Source organism: Opisthorchis viverrini (assembly GCF_000715545.1).
Source record: "Opisthorchis viverrini unplaced genomic scaffold opera_v5_438, whole genome shotgun sequence".
Taxonomy (NCBI): Eukaryota; Metazoa; Platyhelminthes; class Trematoda; order Opisthorchiida; family Opisthorchiidae; genus Opisthorchis; species Opisthorchis viverrini.
In genome coordinates this window covers 358,534-382,696 of record NW_008752091.1, presented here as the reverse complement: position 1 = coordinate 382,696, position 24,163 = coordinate 358,534, and the positions used below count along the sequence as shown (strand labels likewise).

Genomic DNA, 24,163 nt, shown 5'->3' with positions numbered 1-24,163 from the left:
GCTCTTCAAAAATAAATGATAGTAGTACAGAATCCAAATGATTAAAATTCAATAGCACACTTAGTCACGTGTTGTTTGCGCCGAAAAAGGCTCTCTCGTTCGAACACAAGTTCGGCATTGAGTCAAACTTAATAACAGTTAGCTCAAAGTGGGAAAAGTTTCGCTTCCTCAGGTAGGCGAAATTAAATTGCTTTCGCCGCACCCTACGTCTAAACGTGATCGATTGTCTAGTAATATTCTCTTACTTAACAGGAAGTACTTGCCTACTAGCGAACGGAAGCAAGCATCAGTCCAACCAGTCAACCCACACTCCCACACGTTTGAAAAAGCTGCAGTCCTTGTTCCGGTCGGAGTTTCACAACCTAATTGAAAAGCATTGTAAGATCGTTTCCGTTTGATTCAAAGGAATGCGTCGGAACAGCAGGATGGCTACTGTGTGTGTGTGTGTGTGGATGAGAGAATTCGGGTCAGAGTATCCGGCGGCGGACTGCGACAGGGGGAGTAAGCTCGCAGACCAATTGTGAAGAACGACCCGAACGTTCGATAAACAACTGTTTGTAAAATCAGAGATGGAAAAAAGTTTTTAATGTGTGAACAGTGAAATAGGATCCGGTATTGGAAGAAGAGTAATCGAAAACGGGGGGGGGGGGACTAGTGATGTTCCATGAATAAATAGGTGATTACTAGATCCTAAATTATTAAAGTGCTCGTCTGAAACGCGGAGCGAATTTCTCCTGATTGCGTCAGAATTCAAATTAGTACTTCTGGGGATCAGATAGGAAAGCATTCCGAATTTGAAACTGGGCAAGTTTCGGGATGATAGAGTGTTTTACAAAGTGAAATTTTTCCTAGCTATCAGCCACGAACTAACAGGTGATCATTAGAAGTATGGGTTAATATTACTGATAAGTAGCAAAGATCGCATTCGATCAGCAGGTAGTAAACATGTGGTGTTCAACGAGGTGCGAACGTTAGGTGAGAGGTTTGTTGTAGGTGCAAAGATTAGGACTTGGTCGTAGACTTGAGGGGGAAGGTCTTGGTGTATGACAACTATGCCTAGTATCAATACTTTGGCTTTTGGACCGAAATTGTTTTCGATCAATGGTCAGTTCAGTAGAGGCTTCCCAATGGAATATCACCGTTCCTGTTATCTATCCAGTGTTATGCAATCTCAAATTATGTGGGTTAAAGGTGTGACATCTTCGACACCAAAGAAAGGCTGTCCCAAATAACATAGTAGTTAGTAGTATTAGTGGCTCAGTTGTAGCACCCTTTCGATGCCAAAGTGCCGTGACACCAGAAGGAAGCACGTGGGCTGGGATACTGCTAGGTTGCACAAGCCTAGACAGGGGAATTCCAGAGGCAGTGATCGGGCCCGAACCACGAATCTTAGGGTCAGTAAATTGGCGCCCTAACCACCGAGCCATCCCATCCTCAAATAATGGCATTAACTAGTCACGGTGCGGTCATATACTCAGGGCGTGATTTATTTTCGTGCCGGTGTTGGCAACATCCTATTCAGCAGGGTGGAAAAGTGGGATTCCGAGTCAACAAACCGGCAAGTCGGCCGTTTGAAGTATGGTAGTAAAGAACCTAAGTTGGTATTCTTCCCACTCGCTCACCTTTACAACTGCGTGCTTATTGATTTCCACTGGTTTTTCTAGCCTTCGTACTGGCGATGGGCTTTGCTACTGTGGCCGCACCTCGTGTCGGGAACCCGATAAACAGTCGTCGTTCAAAAATCACTATCGATCACCAGGAACCAGTTTTGGAATTATGTTGACAGTTTTTTTGAAGGAACAGACTGAGTTTCTTGACTCAAACTCTGTGACTCAAACTTTGTGTGTGCGCGTGTGTGTGTTGGTTCCTTTGTCCTAGCAACGGTGACAAGTCATGGGCTACAGCAATCGACGTTAACAGTGTTGAAAACTATTTGTGACTGAACCCTGATTCACTTTCCATCACTGCTTCTTGTTGTCACTCTGAACTCTGCATAGAAAGGAACGACGTAGAATTACATACAGGCCATTTGACAGTGGAATGAAGACAAAAGTAAGTTGGTCGTTTCCGTGAATTAGAAAATGTCTGATGTCATTTGCTTTGTTTGACTACACTTGACCGTGTCATTCCAGAACCCATATCCCCTTAAAGTACATTGGTTTGTCTCCATTGCTCTGTTAACTTGTTCCAACCCAGGTTACCTTGCAGCTTTCCGCAGTTATGTGTGCTAATGAAGTAAACATATGGGGATCAAAGTCCTGGCTGTATATCTGCCATCGATGCTGAGTCGATGACTGCATTTGTTTCCGTGAACCAGTTCACAAGAAAGGTAACCTGACGGAAAAGCAATGTTTCAGACGACAGATGTTTGATTGGGACACTCACAAGTACCGTCGGCTTAGTTAAACGGAGATGCTGATCAAGGCATCCACACTAATGTTGAGAAGGCTGGCGAATATAGTTTTCGCTGTCGGCAACTCCCCGTACGTTTTAGGTACCCTGCCAAGACACAATTTTAAGTGAAACGTGCGGGCTAGTAAGCACGAAGCTTAGTCGCTTGTTGGTCCGAATCCGTATGAACGCTCAATAAGTATTACTTTACGCCGAGAAAATATAACACAATATCTCGAATATCAGACTAAGTGAAACATGGGGCGGTCTTTGTTCAGCACACAGCTGAAGAGTATCATAAACGAGAAATTGATGCGCAACTGAGTGTATTTAGCAAATTTCGCACGATTTGGACTCAAGTAGAATCTGATGAGCTCCAAGAAGGGAAAAACCAGTCATGGGCTGTCAAAAGGCCCTCAGCAACCCTCAACCCTGTACTTCGAAAGTGCGAGACATCTGTCTGATGTAAAAGATTGCAAACGGATTTTGGTAAGGTGGTAAATTGACTATGATGGCCAGAGCCCATTCGCTTTGGGTCTTCTTTTTACGATTTCCGGCATTAAGAAGAAAATAAGTTTATCGAAATACCGCAGGAAAGTAAGCGGTAACATATGAGAAAGCAAGTTATTGCCAAAACAAGGTGTTAGCCATGTTCACAGTTTGAGTGATTTTAAAGTGAATGTTGGAAAAACAATATTTCACACGGTTTCCTGTCCATTTCTTAGTTTTGCTTCCCAAAGTGCTCAGTAGATCTCTCACTCTCTGCTGTCTTCGTCGGAAGTAGCCCATCTGTAGAACGGTCTATATCCGGGCGATCGCCGTTTTTGTTTATTGTGCAGACTTTTAGATATTGGGAGTTATACTTCGACCAAGCTGCCGAGCCTAATAGTTCTGAAGACATACTTACCTCAGGGGATCCCATCTGGAAATTCTCTCCACTTTTTGGGCACTTGGCAGAATACAGAGCGCCAAAAAGAATTCCAGCCAGGCAACCATTGCAACTAACAAAATTGTTACCACCGGACTATTTAGCGTTCGAAAGTTGGGGACGAAATTGCGTAAAGGAACAATTTCTGGATCCAATAGACGCATGTTACTGGCAGTGACTTTTGGTTTGCCAGTATTCAATTGCTGAAGGTTTCCAAACTGCAAACACTCATAAGGGAATATTTCAGTGAGCCTTTAATGCAGATAGCAGTTTTTGGTATGACAGGGTTTATTTACATGACTACGTGTGCTCGCTTTCCACAGACTTTGCAGTTTATACAATAAGCTTTAGAATCTGTCTTTTCCGTTTACTTTCCCAAGTGCTTCCATCAACGGCGTGCATTTTGTTGAAAGCGAAAGACATTCTACATAATCCAGCAGATTCAAGAGGACTTCAGCTCCTCCCTTGTTCCCCTTTTTCATTGTTGTTGTGCATGTTGAACATCCCGGATTTGTACGGATCTAACCTGGTCGAAACTCCGAACTCCATATCCTCTGCGGGACCAGACAGTGTTGGTCCTGGTGCTGGAGGTGGGGGTGTCTTTCAGAGTCCTGGACATCCCGGTACTATACTATACTATATACAATATGTTCTTCCACAATATCTAGCAGTTCCTAGTCCCATAAACAGCCAGAACAACTGCGCACCTTCAGATCACCAACCTTCCGGTAGTGGTTTGCCACCTGGTCACCCACATCATTCCACTCTACCGTTGTTGGCCAATCTCCGCCTCAACAGCAAACTCCACCGGTTTGCTCACCTCCAGAATACAACACTCGGCCTTTTCCTCATTTTGTTTTCGGTAGTGGCAGCGGTCCTGGCTCAACACCAGTAAATGCAATGTTTGGTACCGGGCCAGGGGATTCGGGTCTTCTAAACGGTGGCTCTGGTGGACTTCTTCCACGTGGTAGTGGCATGATGCCACCTCCAACACTGGAATGTTCCAGTGGAATGCCGTCACCCGTATCTGGTGGTTATCCCCCTTCAGGTCCTGATTTGAAGGCACCCCCCGGTCTTAGTGTGAGACCCGACTTGATGGATCCTTCTGGTGGCCCTCCACCCCTCATACCGTCAGAGTATCCACCCTGCACAGGACCCGGAAGCAATGAAAATGGCCAAGGCACATCAATATTTTGTAGCACTCCGCATTCCGTCATGATGATACCACCACTGTCTCATGGTGGTATGTTACATTCTCAGCAGCAACATTTAGCAAGTGTTGGCGGACCTCAGGGACAAGCGCCATCACCATCACAGTACGTGCCATCTAGTGGACAACATTCGGGTTCTGGTGGTTGCACCCTACAGTCCGTTTGTGGCGGTCCTAATCCTAGCCCTGTTGGTGGTCCCGCTTGTGTGCAACTCCCGCAATAATACTATTTCAGTCAAATCTCCACGGGCTTCTGGCTATTGTCTCTTGAGTGGAACGCGAATCGAATCTGTTTGAAATCAGTTATGCCGGTGTTGAATCCCGTCTGTCTTCCCCTCTGGCTAATTGGCTCCTCCATCGGTTTCCTTTTACAATTATTCTCACGATCAATCAAATATCCCGGACTGCTGACTTTTATTGATGATCTTTGCTTGGTCCTTGAGTTTTCTGCTTACTTACCTATCCCACAATGGCATTTGATTCTCAGTGTACACATTTCTCTTACTTGGGTCAAAGAACTATCAGTCATTCTCAGTATACTGCCTTTATACAAGAAAGAACCTGGGCAAACTTTATAGAGAACTGGCGCACTGCAGTCCAGTGTTTTTTAGAAATGTTTTCCGTTTCTAAGCTGTGAATGATATGCCTTCTTTGAAACTATCAGAAAACTTGTTTCAATTCGTAAGACCATTTTAGATATCCTTTGTTGAGAGGTCCCCACATTAGAGTTTTGGATTATGTTTTTTTGGACAATCGATTGACCGTCTACATGACCACTGTTGTTCCTACAGAGGAATTCACGTTCGAGGAATTGATGTGGTAGTGGTCACTCCTATAGGTAAGTAGCAGGTAAGGTGAGAAAAATTGGCTTTGGGATGCTTGTTTACACATTTTCGGTTTAGTCTGTGGAAATGTGTCCTAAGTCACGATGGTCTGTCGGCTGCTCTTGGTTGGCTACAAAGTTTAAGCGTCGACATACTCCTTGTCTACCAAAGGTCTGGAAGACCAACCCCATCCAGTTGATGGACGCCTGACTCAAGAGCCAGCCGATTGATGGGTGACAAAGGCACCATATTTGAGTAACTGGTTGTTTATGAGCTTCATTCAACAGTGCCCGGGAGACGGTAACGTTGTAATTGTACAAGCATGCTGGTTACATCTTTAGGACTGGTGACTCAAGCACGTGGTGTCGATCCCGTTAACTCATTAATCAGGACATATGTACTTATTCTGTCTGACTAAAAATTATACCAATTGACGCTTTAAGGTCTGGTAATACTCTTGTTACTTTATCTGTGCCACTGTACCACTGTGCTCCTGAAAGAACCACGTCCAACTGGATCCAATTTACGCACCTCTACGTGCAAAAGAACAGCATCTCAACCGGAACACTCAAGGAGGACCGAATATTGAATTCAAAAACAAAGAAACAAGGAGTCAAATAAATAAAGGTCACAAGCCAGGACTCGGAAGGACAAAGGCCACCCCAGCATTGACCAGATTACGACGGCAGGGGATGCCGAGCTCAAATGTCACGTGGGCATCGGCGAATGAGGACATAGGATAACGGAGCAACCGATGGAACCGGCCGACCGAACAACTAATCGCGATCAAAGGTCATCCTCGGCTAGCAGCACCTATATTAACACACACATAACACCACTCAACGCACAACCACTAACCCACCGCTACGCACCACTACTCTTCCCAATAACGCACTGACAATGTCACCTCGATTGGTGATGAAACGCTTGCAATCAAATTGCCCAGCTCAGCGAACAAACCAACGACCATCCACGCTACCTGAGCTACTAACATTTTCCTCCATAGAAAACCACGTAATACCTTTAATTATGAAGGTTAGGTGAAAAGCATTTGATTTGAAACTTTTAACAATTAAAAAAACTATCACATTTTTGACGCTAACACATTAAAAGGCACTAATTTCGCGCACCTTTTCAGGGTTTTGTCGCGGTTGCAAACTCATTTTTTTCGAAACTTGAGATTTCAAACGAAGTTTCACTCATATTTGACTGTGTGAACTACTCATCCTCGACGAAAGCACGTTCAACACTCTGGCCTTGAGCAACACAGACAATGTTTGCGATGTTTTCTGCGTCCACAGTACGTGCTCAAACCAAGTGACTCTTGTTCGACATTTCAGAAACCCAACTTTTCTAACCGAAAAGCAGAGGTGCAACAAAGTATGTGGAATCAAAATCGGTCCCACTGAGCCGTAGAAAGCCGGAACTCGAAAACCAAGTGATTTTTTTAAATAAAGGTTTGGGTGGCGAGCATTTTTCTGGCTCACTTGCTATCTTGAGTTCATCTGCTCATTAGTTGCACATCCCAACTTGGAGACCGCTGCATTTCGTCGAGTCCCCAAACAGGGCAAAGCGTCACCTATTTGTCCGGAAATGTATGAAGTTATGCGAATGAAATACTTTAAATGATTCGTTTGAAATGACTCATTGAAGTGACTTGGCCGAGAATAGGAGCCCCTTAATTCCCTCCATAACGGGAAAACCTTCTGAAAACTCCAAGATTTTCATGCATTCTACAAGGGTTGTTCTTGTGAAGGCTCAACGTCGGTCAGAGTACACGCGGCGATAGGGGAAGTTAGTTCGTATTTGGGACTTTGAACTAGCTGGGGTGATCGTATGACAAGGTCAGCTCTAGCACCCTTTCGGTGCCTAACTGCTATGCAACCGGAAGTAAGCACGAAAGCTGGGATACTGCTGGGTTGCTTAAGCCTAGACAGGGGAAGTAAGGAGACAAAGGTCGGGTTCGAACCACGGAACTTCTGGTCCGTAAATTCACGTTCTAATCACTCAGCCATCTCGCTTGTATGACAGAATAGTTCACCCTTGTCCAAATTCGATGTAACACAAGCTTCAATATTTTTATAACTCTGCAACTGCTGCAAAATGCTTTCCAGGTCACTCTGAGCAAGCAGTTTTTGTGTCTCTGCCTAAGCAGGAATACCCCTCCCCCCAAACATTACACAAGAAACCAAGATACGCGTAGAAAACTGAACAAATATCGATCTATCGCACGTTGATCCACATATAAGTGTTTCATTCTCAGTCGCCTCGATTGTGACACTCCTTAATCTATGATTTAGTACGGCTACCGTGGACCAACGGGTTGGAGGTCTGCTCGCCGAGCTTGGCAGCTGGACTGTAAAGCGTTTCCTTACTAGTCAATGTAATATCATCAGTGCAGGGTTTGTCGTATCCAGCCTTTCCATATACTTGATTGTGTCGATACCGGTGAGCTTTACAGCAACCATCTTCGAAACTTGAACTGGTCGTCTCAAATTGTTCTGTATGGCATCTGATCATCCTGCTTCATACTAAATTGAAGAACGAGCGCAACGTATATTCAGTCGGCCTCCACAGCTGATGGGGACTATATTGTCATGACGATAGCCTTCACATGTTTAGCATTCAGTGAGCAAAATTTGAAAGTAGTATCAAGTAATAACTTTTAGACTGCATTTTTTTAACGAAAGTGTAGCATCCAAAGTAAATAAATGAAGTGGTGTTCGTTTTTCACTGCCCTGGCTACTCTCTGGAGGTCACAAGCACACCGAATTCATCTAATCCACTGCGGCGCTGCGCAGTTGGATGGAAAGGTAGTGTAGATGGTTGCGTACATGGTGAATTATGCCGGGAAATGGCACAGTTAAGTTCAGGTCAAGCTAAAAATTCATTCATTTAACCACAGATCCCCATCAGGCCGAGAATGCTTAGGAGTTAAGGGGTGAAGCTATTAAGCGGACGGCCAGTAACTGGATCCAAACACCAGGTTTTCAATCACACATGTTTAGTCATGGCAACCTGGCTACCTCTTAGTTCTCGCGTTTCTTTCCGTTTGCACGGATAGGCACCACGGCTAAAAAAATCATTGAAAAGTCTTTGAGTTAATTTTCAGCTATACAAGACCCTCATGTTATCTCTTAGCGACAGAGCACAGAAAGTTTACAGCTGGATGGCCCAAAACGAAATGATACTACGACAAATAAGCTTGGACGGCAGCAAAACTAGACTCCTGATTTGCAAGCAAAGGGACATTTTGTTGTAGAATAGAATATGGAGCAGACAAAAGTCCGAGCATCGGACGGCTGGAAGAATGGATTGAACATAACTCTGGATAGGTTGGTGTGCACTAGGTGAATAACCGTATTCAAAACCACCTACATATTTTAAAGGAATAGTGAATAATGGAATTTGTTTCATCAGTTCATGATCCATCTTCATTTTAGCCATAAGAAATGTACTAGACGATGAGATGCAAAAAAACGTCAGTGTGTTTTTATTGATGAAGCTGACCGGAAAATTCCAAGTAAGCGTACTTCATTTGGAACCACAAAATCGGCAGGTTGTTGTCTTGGCGACGAGTGGAACAGAAGATCAGTGAGACAGGACGTATAGAGTGACGAAGTTTGAGACTCTTCTAATAACAGATCAAGGCGTCTGAGTGAACCAAACGAAAGCTTCCTTATTTTATCGAAACGCCATTCTAACGCGGTTAGACCACTAGAGGACCTATGGCTGGGTACGCACAAAGTAACCACAAAAAGACTGGAAGAATGACAAAAATGTCGAAAAGCTCACTTAAGAAGGACTCCTAGCATGCTTAGATTGGAAGACTGAGTGAGAGTTCAGAACACGCGGAGGCACTGAAATGGAGTTGGGCTAATATAGCTTTTGTGGACGAAGGAAGGCGATTGGGAATTGGGCATAAAGCAGCTCGATAAAGCTTGTTGGGACACTTGCTTGCAGTCATTATGGTTACTTGCCATTGGCAAATCTTCAATGCATGTATAAGCTAAGTAGAAAATCTTGGCCAGTTATGTGCCAGAGTTGATGGCGCGCGTACGCACAAACCACAAAAAGACTGGAAGAATGACAAAAATGTCGAAAAGCTCACTTAAGAAGGACTCCTAGCATGCTTAGATTGGAAGACTGAGTGAGAGTTCAGAACACGCGGAGGCACTGAAATGGAGTTGGGCTAATATAGCTTTTGTGGACGAAGGAAGGCGATTGGGAATTGGGCATAAAGCAGCTCGATAAAGCTTGTTGGGACACTTGCTTGCAGTCATTATGGTTACTTGCCATTGGCAAATCTTCAATGCATGTATAAGCTAAGTAGAAAATCTTGGCCAGTTATGTGCCAGAGTTGATGGCGCGCGGTTAATATAAATTGCAAATTATTTATGCTTTTGAAGGTTACCATAGGAAAGTGCGGTGACGTTTCAGCTGATTGTTAACACACGAAGTAGGTCCGCTGGACTCCTGTATACTTCGTACCGCATTGGCATTAATGGGGGTACAGATAGAATTTTGACGATTCTGACTAAATACCATCTGAAATGGTAACGAAACGCCTTCTGGTTTTCACTGAAAAGTCACCAGAGAATGAAAGTTGGTGAAGCTTGAAGCACAAAATGCTAGAATACTTGATTATTTTATCATTAAAATCTGGCTCTTGAAGGAAGAAGCAACTAAAGGAAATATACTTAGAGAAATTATAGTCTGGAAGACACTGGGGGACCTTAAAATGTAACTTTTTTCTCTCAGAATAAAAGCGTTCACAATAAAAATCGGAAGCAGTCGAAATGACAGCTACTCTGACGGTAAAGTGCGAACAAAAAGAGCGTGCTCATCCGAATAGCTGGGTTCGTGAAGTCCGCTTGATATGTTCAGCGTGAAAATGAGACAGAAGCAATCGTTTTGAACACTGCTCAGATCCAGCAGTACCATCAGATGTGAATGAGCCTGGGACTACATAAGGTGAAAAGAAATGTCACATTCAGGAGGTTGAGTAACGCCACACGAACTCAAGACCTGAAGACAATGCCCTAAAGGCAGCATCTTCTCACGGAATGGAGTTAAATCATGTCTGCGGACCATAGTAATTACATGTGAACCTTCATTACAGTTCGTTTTAGTGAAGTTGGATTAAGTCCTAAGTCGACTGAGATTTTAGTCCTGGGCTAACTCAGTTGCTTTTACTAAACTCTGTTTTAGTTGAAAATGAAATCAGTTTATGCAGTAATACTTTATCCCCCTTCTGAACGTTCCCCTCGGGAATCAAGTTAGTGCATGCACGTTGTGTTTGGACAGCTGATCGGAGCTACCTGCTCCATGGGTGTCATCCAAGCTTCAGAAACAGAAAGTGTCAGGTTTTTGGGATTGTTTTTCTACAAATTCTGTGAGGGAACAAAAAGCATCTTAATGTCGTGAATAGTATTCCGGAATAGCCAGAAAATGCCTCAGGTTCATACACAAATCCATCATATTACCCTGTATGTTCTTCCAAAACGAGACAAAGGACACTTGAAAAAAACTGTTAGACTCAGAGATGTGCACGCGACTGATGTCCGCTTTAGAACACAAGAACCCTTTCAGTTGTAGAAAGCGTCCGTGAAAATTATCAAAAACAAAACCCAGCCAGATCATTTAGTTGAAGGAATGACATGAAAAAAAACTAGGCTTCTGAGTCGTGTTACAAACTGGTCTGGCACTAACTAACTCTACTGAAACTGCAGACACTTGGTTTGTAAAGGAGTAACGAGGCTCCATCAAACTAGGGACACTCAAATGATACATCTTTGTCGCAGCAGTAGAAGTTGATCGCCATTGAGCCCCAAATCTCCGGAATACGTTTCTGTTTTTCATCTAGCCATAAGCTTTGAACGACAATTAACTATTAATACTGTCCACTTTCTTCTCAACTGTCTGAAATGTTCCGCTTCATGGGAGACGCGACAAGAATAAAGATGCTTCACTTCTGACAGAACCATTCATTTATCTATCCACTGGATGTAGACGATAACTGATGACACCAATGATGTGTATCACTCAAATGCCTAGTGATCATACAAAAAACCATTTACGTGTGTGTGTGTGTGCGTGCGTGACGATGAGCAATTGTTTACGCTCAATGTGGTAATCATAGTCCTCACCAATGTTCCGCTTCATCAGAGACACGACATTATAAAGATGCTTCAGTTTTGACAGAACCATTCATTTATCCATGCATGGGACATGAAAAGCAACGGATAGTGATACCCATCACTCCAGGGTCTAACGCTACTGCAAAAATCATTTCTGTGTGCGTGCGTGCGAGCGAGCAAGCGAGCTAGCGTGCATGCGCGCGTTTGTTTACGCGCACTGCAGTAGCTAATTACCCGGGGAAGGGATGCCAACGACTGGCTGAGAACAAGAGACGACACCAGACCGAACAGATGACACAGACCAAACCCAGGCCATCCATCACAAATGTTCCTGACGAGAATCATCAATCTTCGCTTAAACCTCATCCCCATAATTTACCCACACGACCGTCACGGCTCAGTCGAGTTGTCAACACTGCCATCAATCAGAATGCGGACAGTATTCTACAGTGACTGCGACCAGGATGACAAAACGAGAAAGCGACTATGTGCATCAATAGTTTTTGAACGGTCAGGACAGACGGCACGCCTTATTTATGCTCTGTTTAACTGACACGGCACCTAACGAACTGACAAACAACTCATCAGTGTGATGTGTCCAGCAATTCGCGATGAGAAAGCAAAGGGTTACGACCGTCCGGGGGAGGTGTGTATCCATGACTTCATTTGAACTGAATATCACTGTCATCAACTCGTCCTAGCAATTAGGGCGTGATGTTTTGTAAGGTACTAAGTAAACAATTCCACGGAATTAGCGAAATACATTCATTTGTAAAAAAATTTGGTTCCTCGAGAGACTCACCTGGAACCAAGCCGAATCTCCCGTTTGTGATGTTTCCAGGCAACTGAGTGTGCTCGCCAGGCCGCCTCATGTTCCAGTCGCCACGATATTCGAGATATCGCGATAGATGTATATTCGTAACGCACTACTCATGAGGTTGCTGGAAATTCGTCGACAACCGACGACCGTTTTCACCCTTCGAAGGCTCATCAGATAGGCTCAGCCCCCGAGTTTCCGTCAACCTGATGTTCCACTTGGGAACAAATTGCACGAACTTAGCAAAATACACTCGTTTGTAAACAGACATGAGAAATTCGCATCCCACAGTGTTAACGCGGATGAAGCTTAATTCAGCTAGAGTGAAATCTGTGTGAGTTTCTTTGAATATAACTGAAGTGGATCCGTTTTGAAACACTACAATACTTTAATTGTTTTCACGTCCATGTTAAATCAGAATTTGAACTCACCGGTTACACCGTGAAAACATGAAGCGTCCTTTAGGAGAAGCATGAATTATCACCGACTGCATAACGGCCATCTCCGGTAATCGGCATTGTTTGAAGTTCGCTGCTGATTCAGCTTACCTGTACTACATACTGTATATATCATGTATGTAGTCAGCAGTTAATTTGCACCAACTGCAACATGTGGCTCATTGAGCAAAGGGCTCATCTATGGTTCTGACACTGTTGACCTGTGCAAGTCACCTTGAAGTGCAAAGGCGAATGGATAACAGGCACTGCTTATCACGGTAGCAGTTACAAATAGAGCCTGGCTTCTCGTACACGGTTCCTTCAAATTTGCAATCATCCAAAAATCTTTTGCTCATTGTTATTACAGTAGTTCCTTTCGGATTATGAATCAATCAATTGATCTCCTTTTGTGTACCAAACAGCGGATCAAAATATTTCTAGGGCTGAACAGACTTTTGGCTGTCCATTACTTTCATCGCATCTGTTTTTCACGTGGCTCTAGATCCTTAGAATGCCAGGTATCTTCTGACGTGTATGATCAGCCTGGCATTCACAATATCAGAGGAAAAATAGAATTGGATGTAAAATGTAGGTAATTTTAAATTGGTAAGTGATAGAGTAAGTAGGAAAACATGTGCTGCTTGTGTTCGTTTAACTGTTAAATTACGTTTTAGAGACAAACAGGTTTTTGTTCGTTCACCAAACATTTACAGGAGGCTGTCAGTTTACAGCTTCATAAAGTGAACTGAGGTGGGGAATCAATAGACAGGGTCGCGGTTTACGAGAGTTGGTCGCTTCGCCTCTCTCGAATCGATGGCTCGTATTTCCAGAACGGAATTCCACGGATATTTACCCGCGGTATCCAGCTCCGGTGCAACCTGCTCAGGACGAGAGTTAGGAGCGCTCGGCATGGTCATGGTGGCCAGACGATATTATGTCGTGGAAACTGTGGCCAACCGGAGAGTTTGGTGCATATTTTGCAATCCTGCTGGATCACGCATGATGCCAGATGTGCTCGTCATAATCGGGTTGCAAGGGAACTTGCAAAACGTCTCCGTCGACTGGGGTACACCGTCTTCGAGGAGTTGAGAGCCCCTACTTCTACGTCGTTCATCAAACCTGACCTAATCGCTGTTCGAGATCGCCGTGCAACTGTAATAGACGTCAGCATAGTCTCGGATGGGCGTGGAGTGATAGTGTGGAATGAGAAGAAGCAGAAGTATGGTGCTGATGAACATTCCCTCGCCATAATCTCAGCCCTACATGCCATCGGTTGTGATATCGACTTTTTGGTTCACCAACCGATGATCATCTCTTATCGAGGGATCTGCTTTCCTCAATCCGCTAAGGCTGTTATTGGACTGGGACTTCCTAAGGTCGCAGTCAGTGACTTGTGTTTGCTTGCCATTGTGGGCTCCCTGCGTACTTATGACACTTTTGTGCGTGTCACATGGCGTTGAAGGTACATTATTGCCATCTAATCTCACATCAGACCCAGTATGACGGACACTTTGTGCCTGATGTGCGAGTCTTGACTGTGCTGGCGCACACTGCGCCTTGAAGAGCATTCACCATTGTTTGTCCTTTCTTTGGTTGTTGGTCTGTAGACATACTTTGGGATTCACCTCATCAGACTGGCACTGTCCTTGGCATGATCTCGAATGAGACGTTTCTCTCTTTTCTCCCATATTCTCCTGTTACTGTTTCGCATTCATGGCTTGCATTCACTCTTTATGTCTGTGACCATGCTCTTAAAAATAAATGATAATATGATAATGTGACATCATCAAAGTGATATTGATTAGAAAATCAATAGATCAAGTGGTAAGCAATCCTACAATGGCAACGCGGATGTTCAGGCTGAATGCTCCGTACTACATATGAGTCCAGGTTACTACGGCGAATGTTGAGGATGATGGAAGGTGTTCTTTTCGTATTTGGACGGGAATTAAAAAAATATGCATCACATTGTAAACAATACATGCAAAAGCAGCACTTTTATTGATACGAAAACATTCTACGGGCTTGAATCGCCTAGTTGGTAATTCATCACTAATGCATGTACATTATAAGGGAAGCTCATCAAATTCAGGAACAGTTTACTCATGGCTAAAGTGGGAAATAATTGCCACCCGGTAATTTTGTCGAGGAGGCACTATCTGGCCACGGAGATGATGGACTGTGATCACAAGTACTCGTTGTCCAAGCATACGTCATATAGAAGTTTACGTTAAACCTAGCAATGCGACTAACTCCCGACACAGAAGTTGGGTAACAAAGCTCCATCACTTTTGAAGAACTACTTGTTGCTTCTGTTCGAACCTACAAGTTTTTGTTGAGGTGACGCAGTGAAACGTCTCTCCAGCAACACTGCTGCAGCTGCATTACCTTCAGCATACCAAATGTTTATTGCAGTACTTATGACTAAGTCCTACTGACTCGAAAGCACAAGTAACATGCGGATGAATTCGATGTGATAATTTAGGTGTTGTTCAGCGTGCTCTGGTGAAGAGTGGCAGACGCTCGCCTTGTATTTCAGATGTCTCAAACCCCGACAAGGTCGAGTATCGGCACTGCTAATTTTCTCTATCAAGAGCGAAATATGAGTCCATCGCTTCTTCTATAGGTGTGAACTCACCAGAATAATTACATCTGGTCGAGAAGTGGACCGTTGAAACAAAAGTGACGTGAACGCAAAAAACTTGGAAACGCCGAGAATTTTCGGACAGAATGTTTCCTCAGGGAAGGTATGTGCCATTCCATTGAAAGCTTCGAGCTTCCGACCAAACTATTGTCCAGAAACTTGCTATACTATAAAGCATCGTCGGCATCGCTAGCATTGACTGGGTCACAGGTGAGTGAGTTCTTCCAAGACGCACGTTTGAAGTGGACGGGGCGCTGGTGTCACTGAGGTTATCCCTCGTGCAGCTGTAGTTTACCAAATGTCTACCACCTCTGGAGAACACCAAAGGTGCTCCCTGTCTGAGGATGATCTAAATACAGAGGAACAGATTTCCTCATGAATTGCATGCTCGCCTCGTTTTCATGTGTCCTTTTTTTACTGATGGTTCATTTACTCATTTCGCCGCAACCGTGAACATCTAGTCATCTGTAACTCCGGTCCCTCCCAGGGAGTTTACGGATGAGTTTAAGCAACTTATCCAATTCCAAACAGAGGGTATCAGATGGCAGGGTAGTTAAATTTGCGAATATTCACGCAAGTAGGGTCATGCATCTGTACGGGGGGGGGTATCGGTTTGCTGAATCGTCATTACTTCAACCGCTCTCATTTACTCATTTCGCCGCAACCGTGAACATCTAGTCATCTGTAACTCCGGTCCCTCCCAGGGAGTTTACGGATGAGTTTAAGCAACTTATCCAATTCCAAACAGAGGGTATCAGATGGCAGGGTAGTTAAATTTGCGAATATTCACGCAAGTAGGGTCATGCATCTGTACGGGGGGGGGTTATCGGTTGCTGAATCTTCATTGCTTCAACCGCTCATGGGAACTTCACTTTATCAAACAAAGTTGTACATTTCGTTCCGTGGTTGACTTATGACCGCTTGGAAGAGCTGAAGCTACTGCAACCCGACCGCTGCACGCCTCGCAGTGTGGCCTCATTTTAATCCAACCTCAACATGGCTTATCGCATGCCCGAAATTCTTGTTTTTCTGGTCTTGTTCAACAAAATTCGACGAAGCAGTATGGCACGCGCGGATTTCGAGATGTGTGGTAACTTGGACGCAGGTGGGCGTTCGAATATGTCTGTTCGAAGTAGGGGGCAAGGATAGCTTACTTCATCGTCCAGACCTGTCCCAGTTTCTGAAAACATGCAACTATGAGCCAGATGAGTCGGTACAAGCTGCAATTTATGATTCATCACCTCATCCAGCTGCACAAATCCGGACCGTATACTGATGGAGAGATGTTGTAACACCAGCGCATCCATCCTTGAAATTAGTTCCTTACACCAGATGTATAAAGGATGCTCTGAAGCTGCGGAACCAGACATTGGCCGCGTACATAAGAATTTCCGAAATACACTACTTGTCATTTAGATAGTTTGGTTTGGCTCGGAAACCATTGCACCGGGAATATTACGCTCATCTGAATCAGAGAAAATCTGGGGTGCTGAAAATACATCCTTACGAGGGCGTTCTCCTTGCACGGAATCGGTTAAGTATGGCTAACGTCTGGCTGAGCTGAATGGAAAGTTTGAAGAATGATCGAGAGTCAAACAAGACAATGCTCGTTAATAAAGTTTCTTCACTCCAGGTATGTGACCATGTCTTACACATTAGGGATTTTTAAAATCGATCCGCGAAACGAATCGGTAGGAAAACCATCCAAACAGTCATCTGTTTTAGCGGTTTTTCCAATTTTGGACAGACGCGATACATGAATTGATTGTCTGATCAATGGGAGAATCATATCAAATTCATGACACAAACTGCTTTGGGACACGAGCCCAGGGAAACAATGCTGGTCAATGTTCTTGCAGATTCTCTCCTAACACACCATCTGCCACAGAAATGTTTTTTAACTGTGTAAAGTTCCAAACCTGACTTAATTCCAGGTTGCCGACTGAGTGCTTTGGCTCAGTTATATAAGTTACTTTTGAGTACTATTTAAATCGGTTCATTTTGAGTTGAACTTTCAACGTTTTATTGGACTTAGTTTAACCATGCAGTAGTACTTTTCGCAAAGAATACCTTTTAGCTGATTGGCGAGTGGTGTTCAGGGCGTCAGAGAATCACGCTTCTTTACTGACGACCCGTAAGGTTGAATTATTCCAGTCGCTGGCCTGTCTGTCATTTGCTTACCGCCTTGAGCTGACTGGGCATTTTGATTTTTTTCTGCCGCCTGGGCATCTTTGGATTGGGAAAATAAAATGAATACTGCTCCACTTGTGTGATGTGGACCACCATCCGATTACCTGTGTCAAGTAAAGGACTGTCATTAGGCGGAAATCGGTGCCTCAGTCTAGTTACTCAACACATGTTACCAATATTAGGTGTTCCCGCACAGGCTGGAAGCCAACATCTGGAATGTCCTGACATCCGGTTCTCAGTGCCTGGCGTGTTTTGTGCTGTGTTTGTTCGTCCGTACGCAATACGTATATATAAACAATGCAGGTGTGGCGTCGGAAGTTCTTGTGAGGACAGTATAGCCACCAGTATTTTGACCTAACTCACTGCGTAGCCTCTCACGCTGTCTAACCTGCTGATTCATTGTACGCTACGGACAGGTGTCCCTGAGTCTCTAATACAATTGAAACTTCCCCAAGCACGCTGGTAGGTAAAACTTTGTTAACCTTCATTTTCTTTTCACTAAAGGGAGTGGCACCATGTTTGACTACCCCTTGGTCAGAAATAACTACGACCGGAACTTGTAGGCTGAGCGGAGACAGAACATCAAGCTGTTTACTGTTTAACTTACATGCACTTGAGTCAATTTAGGAAGTCATATGCTTGGAGCCAGTATGAATTCACATACCTGTTAGCAGAACTAGCCGAGAACATATGCGCATTGAAATGGAAAACCAAACAAGGTCAAACGTAGTGCGTAACTCAAAACACGTCCATACCCATATATTTTAGTATTTAGGCAAACTGAGAATGAGACACATTGCTATTCCTGTTACACGGTGTGATATATTAATCTTCAGTGTGCTCAAAATTCGCTCGCCTATTAACTCACCACGTAACTTGATATGCGAAACGAAAATTCAGCTGAGTCCCTGATACAACAACTTCATTTTCTTGATATGCGAAACGAAAATTCCAGCTGAGTCCTGATACAACAACTTCATTTTTATGGGAAAGTTCGTGTAGAAATTGGTAGAAGTACTGTTCCATTGAATAAACTTTTAACCGCAAAAGTCCAACTCTAGCAGAAGATAGTTTGCCCTCCTTGGCTTGGTTCGATTGCAACAAGTGTGATCATGACTGCTGTTGATTCGCGGTTTTGTTCAAGTTTAACGCGCAGCTAAACCCTATTACTTGGAATCAACCTCTCAATACCGTACACCCTCATGAGAGACCAAACTATTGCTAAAGTTGGTAGCTTACGTTGTACTTATGGCTAGCGTTGTGTTAGCTATCGAGATGAAACCATCAGTACATCGTAAATTGGAGCCGCATCGTTGTGAAAGCTCGGAAAACCGAATTGCAACAAAAATACACAGTTTAGCAAACGGAATGACAGCCGAGCAAGCTATAAGTTCATTGAGGTACTTGTTCTACGACCGTGAATAATCCGACTCCGGTTCAAACGAGATTCGGCGAGGAGTGATTTCGAGAATGTCCAAAATGGTTTCGACCGAAACAGATGGTTGGATAAATGTCACTAACTGAATCCGCCTGAAACGTTATCAATCAAAGGTGTGTTCGGTCAGTCTCATAAATCATGCATATATGGATCATATAGTGTTGGAAACACCACTGATGTTACTTGTCTTTCCAGGGGTTTTCCACTCACCTTCCAGTTCAGCTAAGAAAAGCCAACTTTTCAACACGTCAGTTGTGGTGGCAATTCGATGAATTTACGACAAATGTTTTTGTCTGGTAGTTACAGCACTCCTGAAAGATGAATTTTCGTTCTAACGGAGTGCGAGACCTCATTAAAATCTCCATATTTATCCACAGAACTGGACTTGATAAGTGTAAAGCTGACAAATTCAACCAGTGATTTCCCAAGTACCGAATTTTGTATTTCACTCGTATTTGGGCTTAGTAAGCAAGCGTTCCGAGATCTTTTCGGTTTGAAACCTGCGAACGCAAAGAATCTCCTTTGGGTGACTCGAATGCACATGTGTAGGTCCTATTTTGAGTACTCATGAAGGAAAGGAACTTGCGTGCTGTGCTGATGCAAGGTGAACTCTCAACAGTCCATATATCTTGGTTTGCTGTTGAACTGACATTCGTGGAGGTAAATCCCTATCGACCGATATCACAATGATTTAAGCTTTCGTTAAAGTTATGAGCAAACACCCATTGTTTAAACTAGACAACTGATCACGGTCGTGTTCTAAGCCGTGAAATCAGACGGCCATTGTTTTCCATTTATCTGTGAATTTTGTTTCTTTGATACTTCGAAGTGGCACTGCCTCAGTTTGTATCCATGTGATCGTTGTTTCATTTTCGAGTGAGAGTTACGGGAATTTCGTGTACAGAGAGAGTCATACTCGGTGAGTGCTGCGTGCGGAAAGTTGAACATCGTAAATGTTCCGAATGCATCAAGAGCACGAAACCCAGCCGGTTCACGCCGAAACAATTCAGAGATAATATGACCATCTAGCATGCAGCTTGATGTTGAAGAAGAAAGATCTTTTAGCACAAATGATCCTCTCAGAATTTGCTGAAACGCTAAAGAATGCCGTCGTCTAGACCGCACAGACGTACCCATTTTGATAACCGGTTTGACGCAGCGCACAAAGGAACTCAGTACAAGTTCGACAGCTTCTAATCACTAAGTGAGCTAAGATTGCCAATGGAGTAGACACAAGCATCCCATCGGATAATTCGAAATAGCTTTGGACACTGCAAACACATAATGTAGTTTCATTTCAACAATCAAATCTATGAACATCCATGGAGTCTCACAGAGCTGGTATAGTCGTGGGAGCGCTTAAATGACATTAAGTGATTCATGATCAGGGCAGTGCACCAATGACATATTCGTCAACGTTCGAGATGAAATCAGTCCCAGTGAGAGGTTGACAAAAGCCAAATCTATCCGAGTAGCAAATTCACTCTAGAGCCAAAAGCCGGGACTACATTAGCTTTCCAGATGCTGAAACCACCAGAAGAAAAAAAGGCACATGTTAGAGAACGGCGCACAGGAAAATGACAGTATGTCCATTCTGAGAGATTTGTTTTACTTGCATGGAATACGCACTGTTGTATCTGTACTCCAACGGTTTGTACTGTTTAAAACACTAGTGTTCTTTAGCTTGCATTGTCAACCTCTGGAAGTTTGTATATTGGCTTTTCGGTATTCTCCCCTCTGTTCTTACGCAACATCCATTTTCCGTGGTAAACCGCAATATCGTACGCACCGAAGCAAAAATTTTGAAGTGGGTCTTCAAGTGTAGTGTGCAAAGAGTATGTGGCAAAAATACCTTCAACATAGCGTCTATAGATGGGTGACTTTGAAATTACCGAGGCTAGTGATCTCTCAACTTAGCTCATAAATAGATAGGCCTAAACTGGTCCAAGTCGAGAGCCCATCGCCACTCAGACTCCCTGTCTATGAGCGACCCGACTGCATAAAATCTTGGATGTTGGGCACACAACACAAAAGCATTTTCCAAAAGTTGGCTGTAGTGGTGGGTGTGTTGAAGCTCTGCTTTGATTAGATCGCCGTTGGTAAAAAGATGAAAAAATTTCAGAGACCAAATTCCATTGCTAAGTACTTGGATATCCTAGACGGAGTCGATAAAGTCATCACTCGAGGAGCCAGACTATACATGAGCACGTGATGTGGTTTCTGTTACTGAAACATAAGTGGCGCTGTCCTGTCTTCGTGAGAGCTAATCACACTGCTGATCGGTGACTCGATGCCGAACGGTTGAGCGACGAGATACCTATTGAAAACCAGAAATATCGCGCAGACTATGGTTTTGCGACTGAGCCCGAGTACTCTTTTCAGTCAGCAACCGATATCATGAAAGGGAGATTTGGTCATGTCGAGTATAGGCGATAAATGGCAACCAGATTTACGAATCTTATGGAGATCGCACACGCGAACTCGCTGAGCTCAGACATTTGTGCTGTGGTTTTGTGGAATAGAGATTGTTTCACCGTCGCTTTCTATAGTCATTTAGCTGCATTTTCAATTTTCAAGTGAATCTTCCTAGTCTGCACGAGGAAGTGTGATTTCATCGGATAGCAACTGAGACACTTTGTCAATGTAGTCTGTTTTGTGGAAGACAGATCCCTTGTCTGGCGGACAAAGAATAATACACCGTCGTTTTCGAAGCACTTTCAAGCCTGGACATATTTTCCTTGCCTGAGTTTGTGCTTTCTGCCTTGAACATTGGTTTCGCTCACTCTACTGATCGACCCTGACTGCCAGTCAACTTTAGGGAATGCAGTTATATTTTCGGAGACAAGTACCTTCGTGAAGATTTCACGTGACCAAAAATTTATTATGGCGCCTTCATCTTTGTCGAAAAAAGTTACTGGGCACCTTTTAGAAGTTAACACGCCATTGATATTTCTGCTAAAGATATTTTTTAATTTGCATTTATTCAACATCTATCGCTGAACAGAATTCACGTTCCATTCCACAGGATATCTTGAGACCGGATATCAATCCACTTTGGTAAGTTGCACTTTCGGTTCTCGCTTAATACACTAACTGTGGTATGTACCTGCACAGGTGTTACCAGATGCGTGCCGATTGTTTTGCGTACAGTATGGTTTTTTCGAGTGCGCGGACCAAAATTAACTGCATTTTCCCAGTATCAACCTTCGGATGAGCCGTCACCGTCCACCAAATCTTACAGCGACCGCAATGGGAATAAGTAAACCTGAGATACACGCTTGTTTTATCATTACTCGCAGGAGTTGCCTATCAAGAATCTTAGCCAAAACTCCCCTACATTATACCTACGCGTTCAAAGCAGTAAAAATCGAACGACTCAGTCTTCCGGGTGCATCGCGGGCGTTGTACTTCTACAATATGTCCAAAAAATTCCATTGTCTCTAACATAACTGGTAGGATGCAGCTGTAATGTACAACAAAAATGGGAAATTACGGTATCTCTTCTCTGTTTGGTCACACACAAATTTGTTCATTCATCCCACTTCAGTAGGAGCCGCTACCAATTAGGGTCAAAGTATTAGAGAGCACATCGCGTGCTACATAGAAGTGAATCAATTGCACCATCAAGATGACGCGATGCATTCAAGCAACCATATCAATATCGAAGTTGCAGCTCGCCTGAGCAATTGAATCAGAATATCTGATTCCCACAGTACAATAGACGAAGTTTACACACTGACCGATAGTGTGCAAGAAGATGTACGGACCTTGTCGCGCAGTTGCACGAGAACGTGTGCGGAACTTGCACGGTGCAGAGAAACTGTTCTTGTGACCAAAGAAAAATCCTGGGATCATAGATTTGAGCAACTGGGGTACAGCGCTCGACAAAATTTTGAATGACAGAATTGGGAATATTCATTTGCACAGCACCCAAAAGAAAAATCCTGGGATCATAGATTTGAGCCACTGGGGTACAGCGCTCGACAAAATTTTGAATGACAGAATTGGGAATATTCATTTGCACAGCACCCAAATCGTAGTCAAATATGACCGGGGTTGGTGAATTTACATTTTTCAAATCGGTTTCAAGGTTAAATGATATGCACATTAGATCTCGACGCAAACAAAGGGGAGGTGTAAGCAGTGGGATTGGGGATATTTTCGTTCAAAAATGAGTTTCGGCCAAAGATAGCGGTTCTAGATTTAGCGAAGACAGGGTAAAACTGTTACTCGACGATCGTCATCTCGTAATGTTTTGCTTGTTTTCAAGGCTCTTGAGAGATGCTGAACAGGCAGCAAATTAAATCAATTCATACCCTGAAACGAGACCCAAAATGTTGTGCATCTGATCAGTGTGTAACAACTAAGGAACCAGGGAACGACCAGGAGTTATCGATAATGAAGTCACCTGGCACAGTAGGGTGAATGCATCACCAAAAATTGGTATTTGGCTACGGATGTTGACAGAAAAAGTGGAGAACTGGAGGACAGTATGGAGTGGTTGGAAATTACGCCTGTGTGGGAAAATTGTACAAGTAGCATATTGTCACAAATCAATAAAATCTTGTGCACAATTTCATGCGGTAGTTTCGTTTGGCACGAGCGAAAAGGCGTGTATAAATCAATTCCTTCTGAACGCTTAAAGTCTTTAAGCATCTGATTGTAGACGCGAGAAGTTTCACAGTGTTTTTTTCATAAGATATTTTAGTCTTTCAATTTTTACATAGAATGCTGCTGTAGTTTTTGATTCCAGGTTTGAGTGACGAGGAAACTAGCTTTTGGTGCTAGCAAAGTCGAAGCGAGAACGCGCTCACAGTTAACTCGCGCTAAAGGGGGCGAATAACAGTCAACCAAGAACGGGCTAGCTGCATCGATACGAAACATGAATGAGTAAATTCAATACAAGGATTGATGCTAGACGTGTACATATGGATCTACTTGACAACAGTTGTATGAAGATGACGGATGTTCTTAAGAGGGACCAGATCGACTCGCATCGGCTGATCCAAACTCCACGGGTACTGTGTATTGACGCAAGCATTCAATGTACACCTAACCTAAGTAGCTTTACACAGAGCCATTACTACGGACCAGGACCATTGAGGCCTCAAAAATGAACTGCTTTTCGTCAGAAGCCTTGATGG

The 24,163-nt window shown here is 43.6% G+C and overlaps 1 protein-coding gene across 1 annotated transcript; it reads left to right on the top strand.

The window, feature by feature from the left end:
* Window positions 1-4,219: 4,219 nt before the first annotated feature.
* T265_10988 (hypothetical protein) lies at window positions 4,220-4,753 on the top strand (the record flags this gene model as incomplete). The annotated part of the gene is made up of 1 exon (XM_009177520.1): window positions 4,220-4,753. The coding sequence occupies one exon, from the start codon at window positions 4,220-4,222 to the stop codon at window positions 4,751-4,753; it is 534 nt and encodes a 177-aa protein (XP_009175784.1).
* Window positions 4,754-24,163: the final 19,410 nt, after the last annotated feature.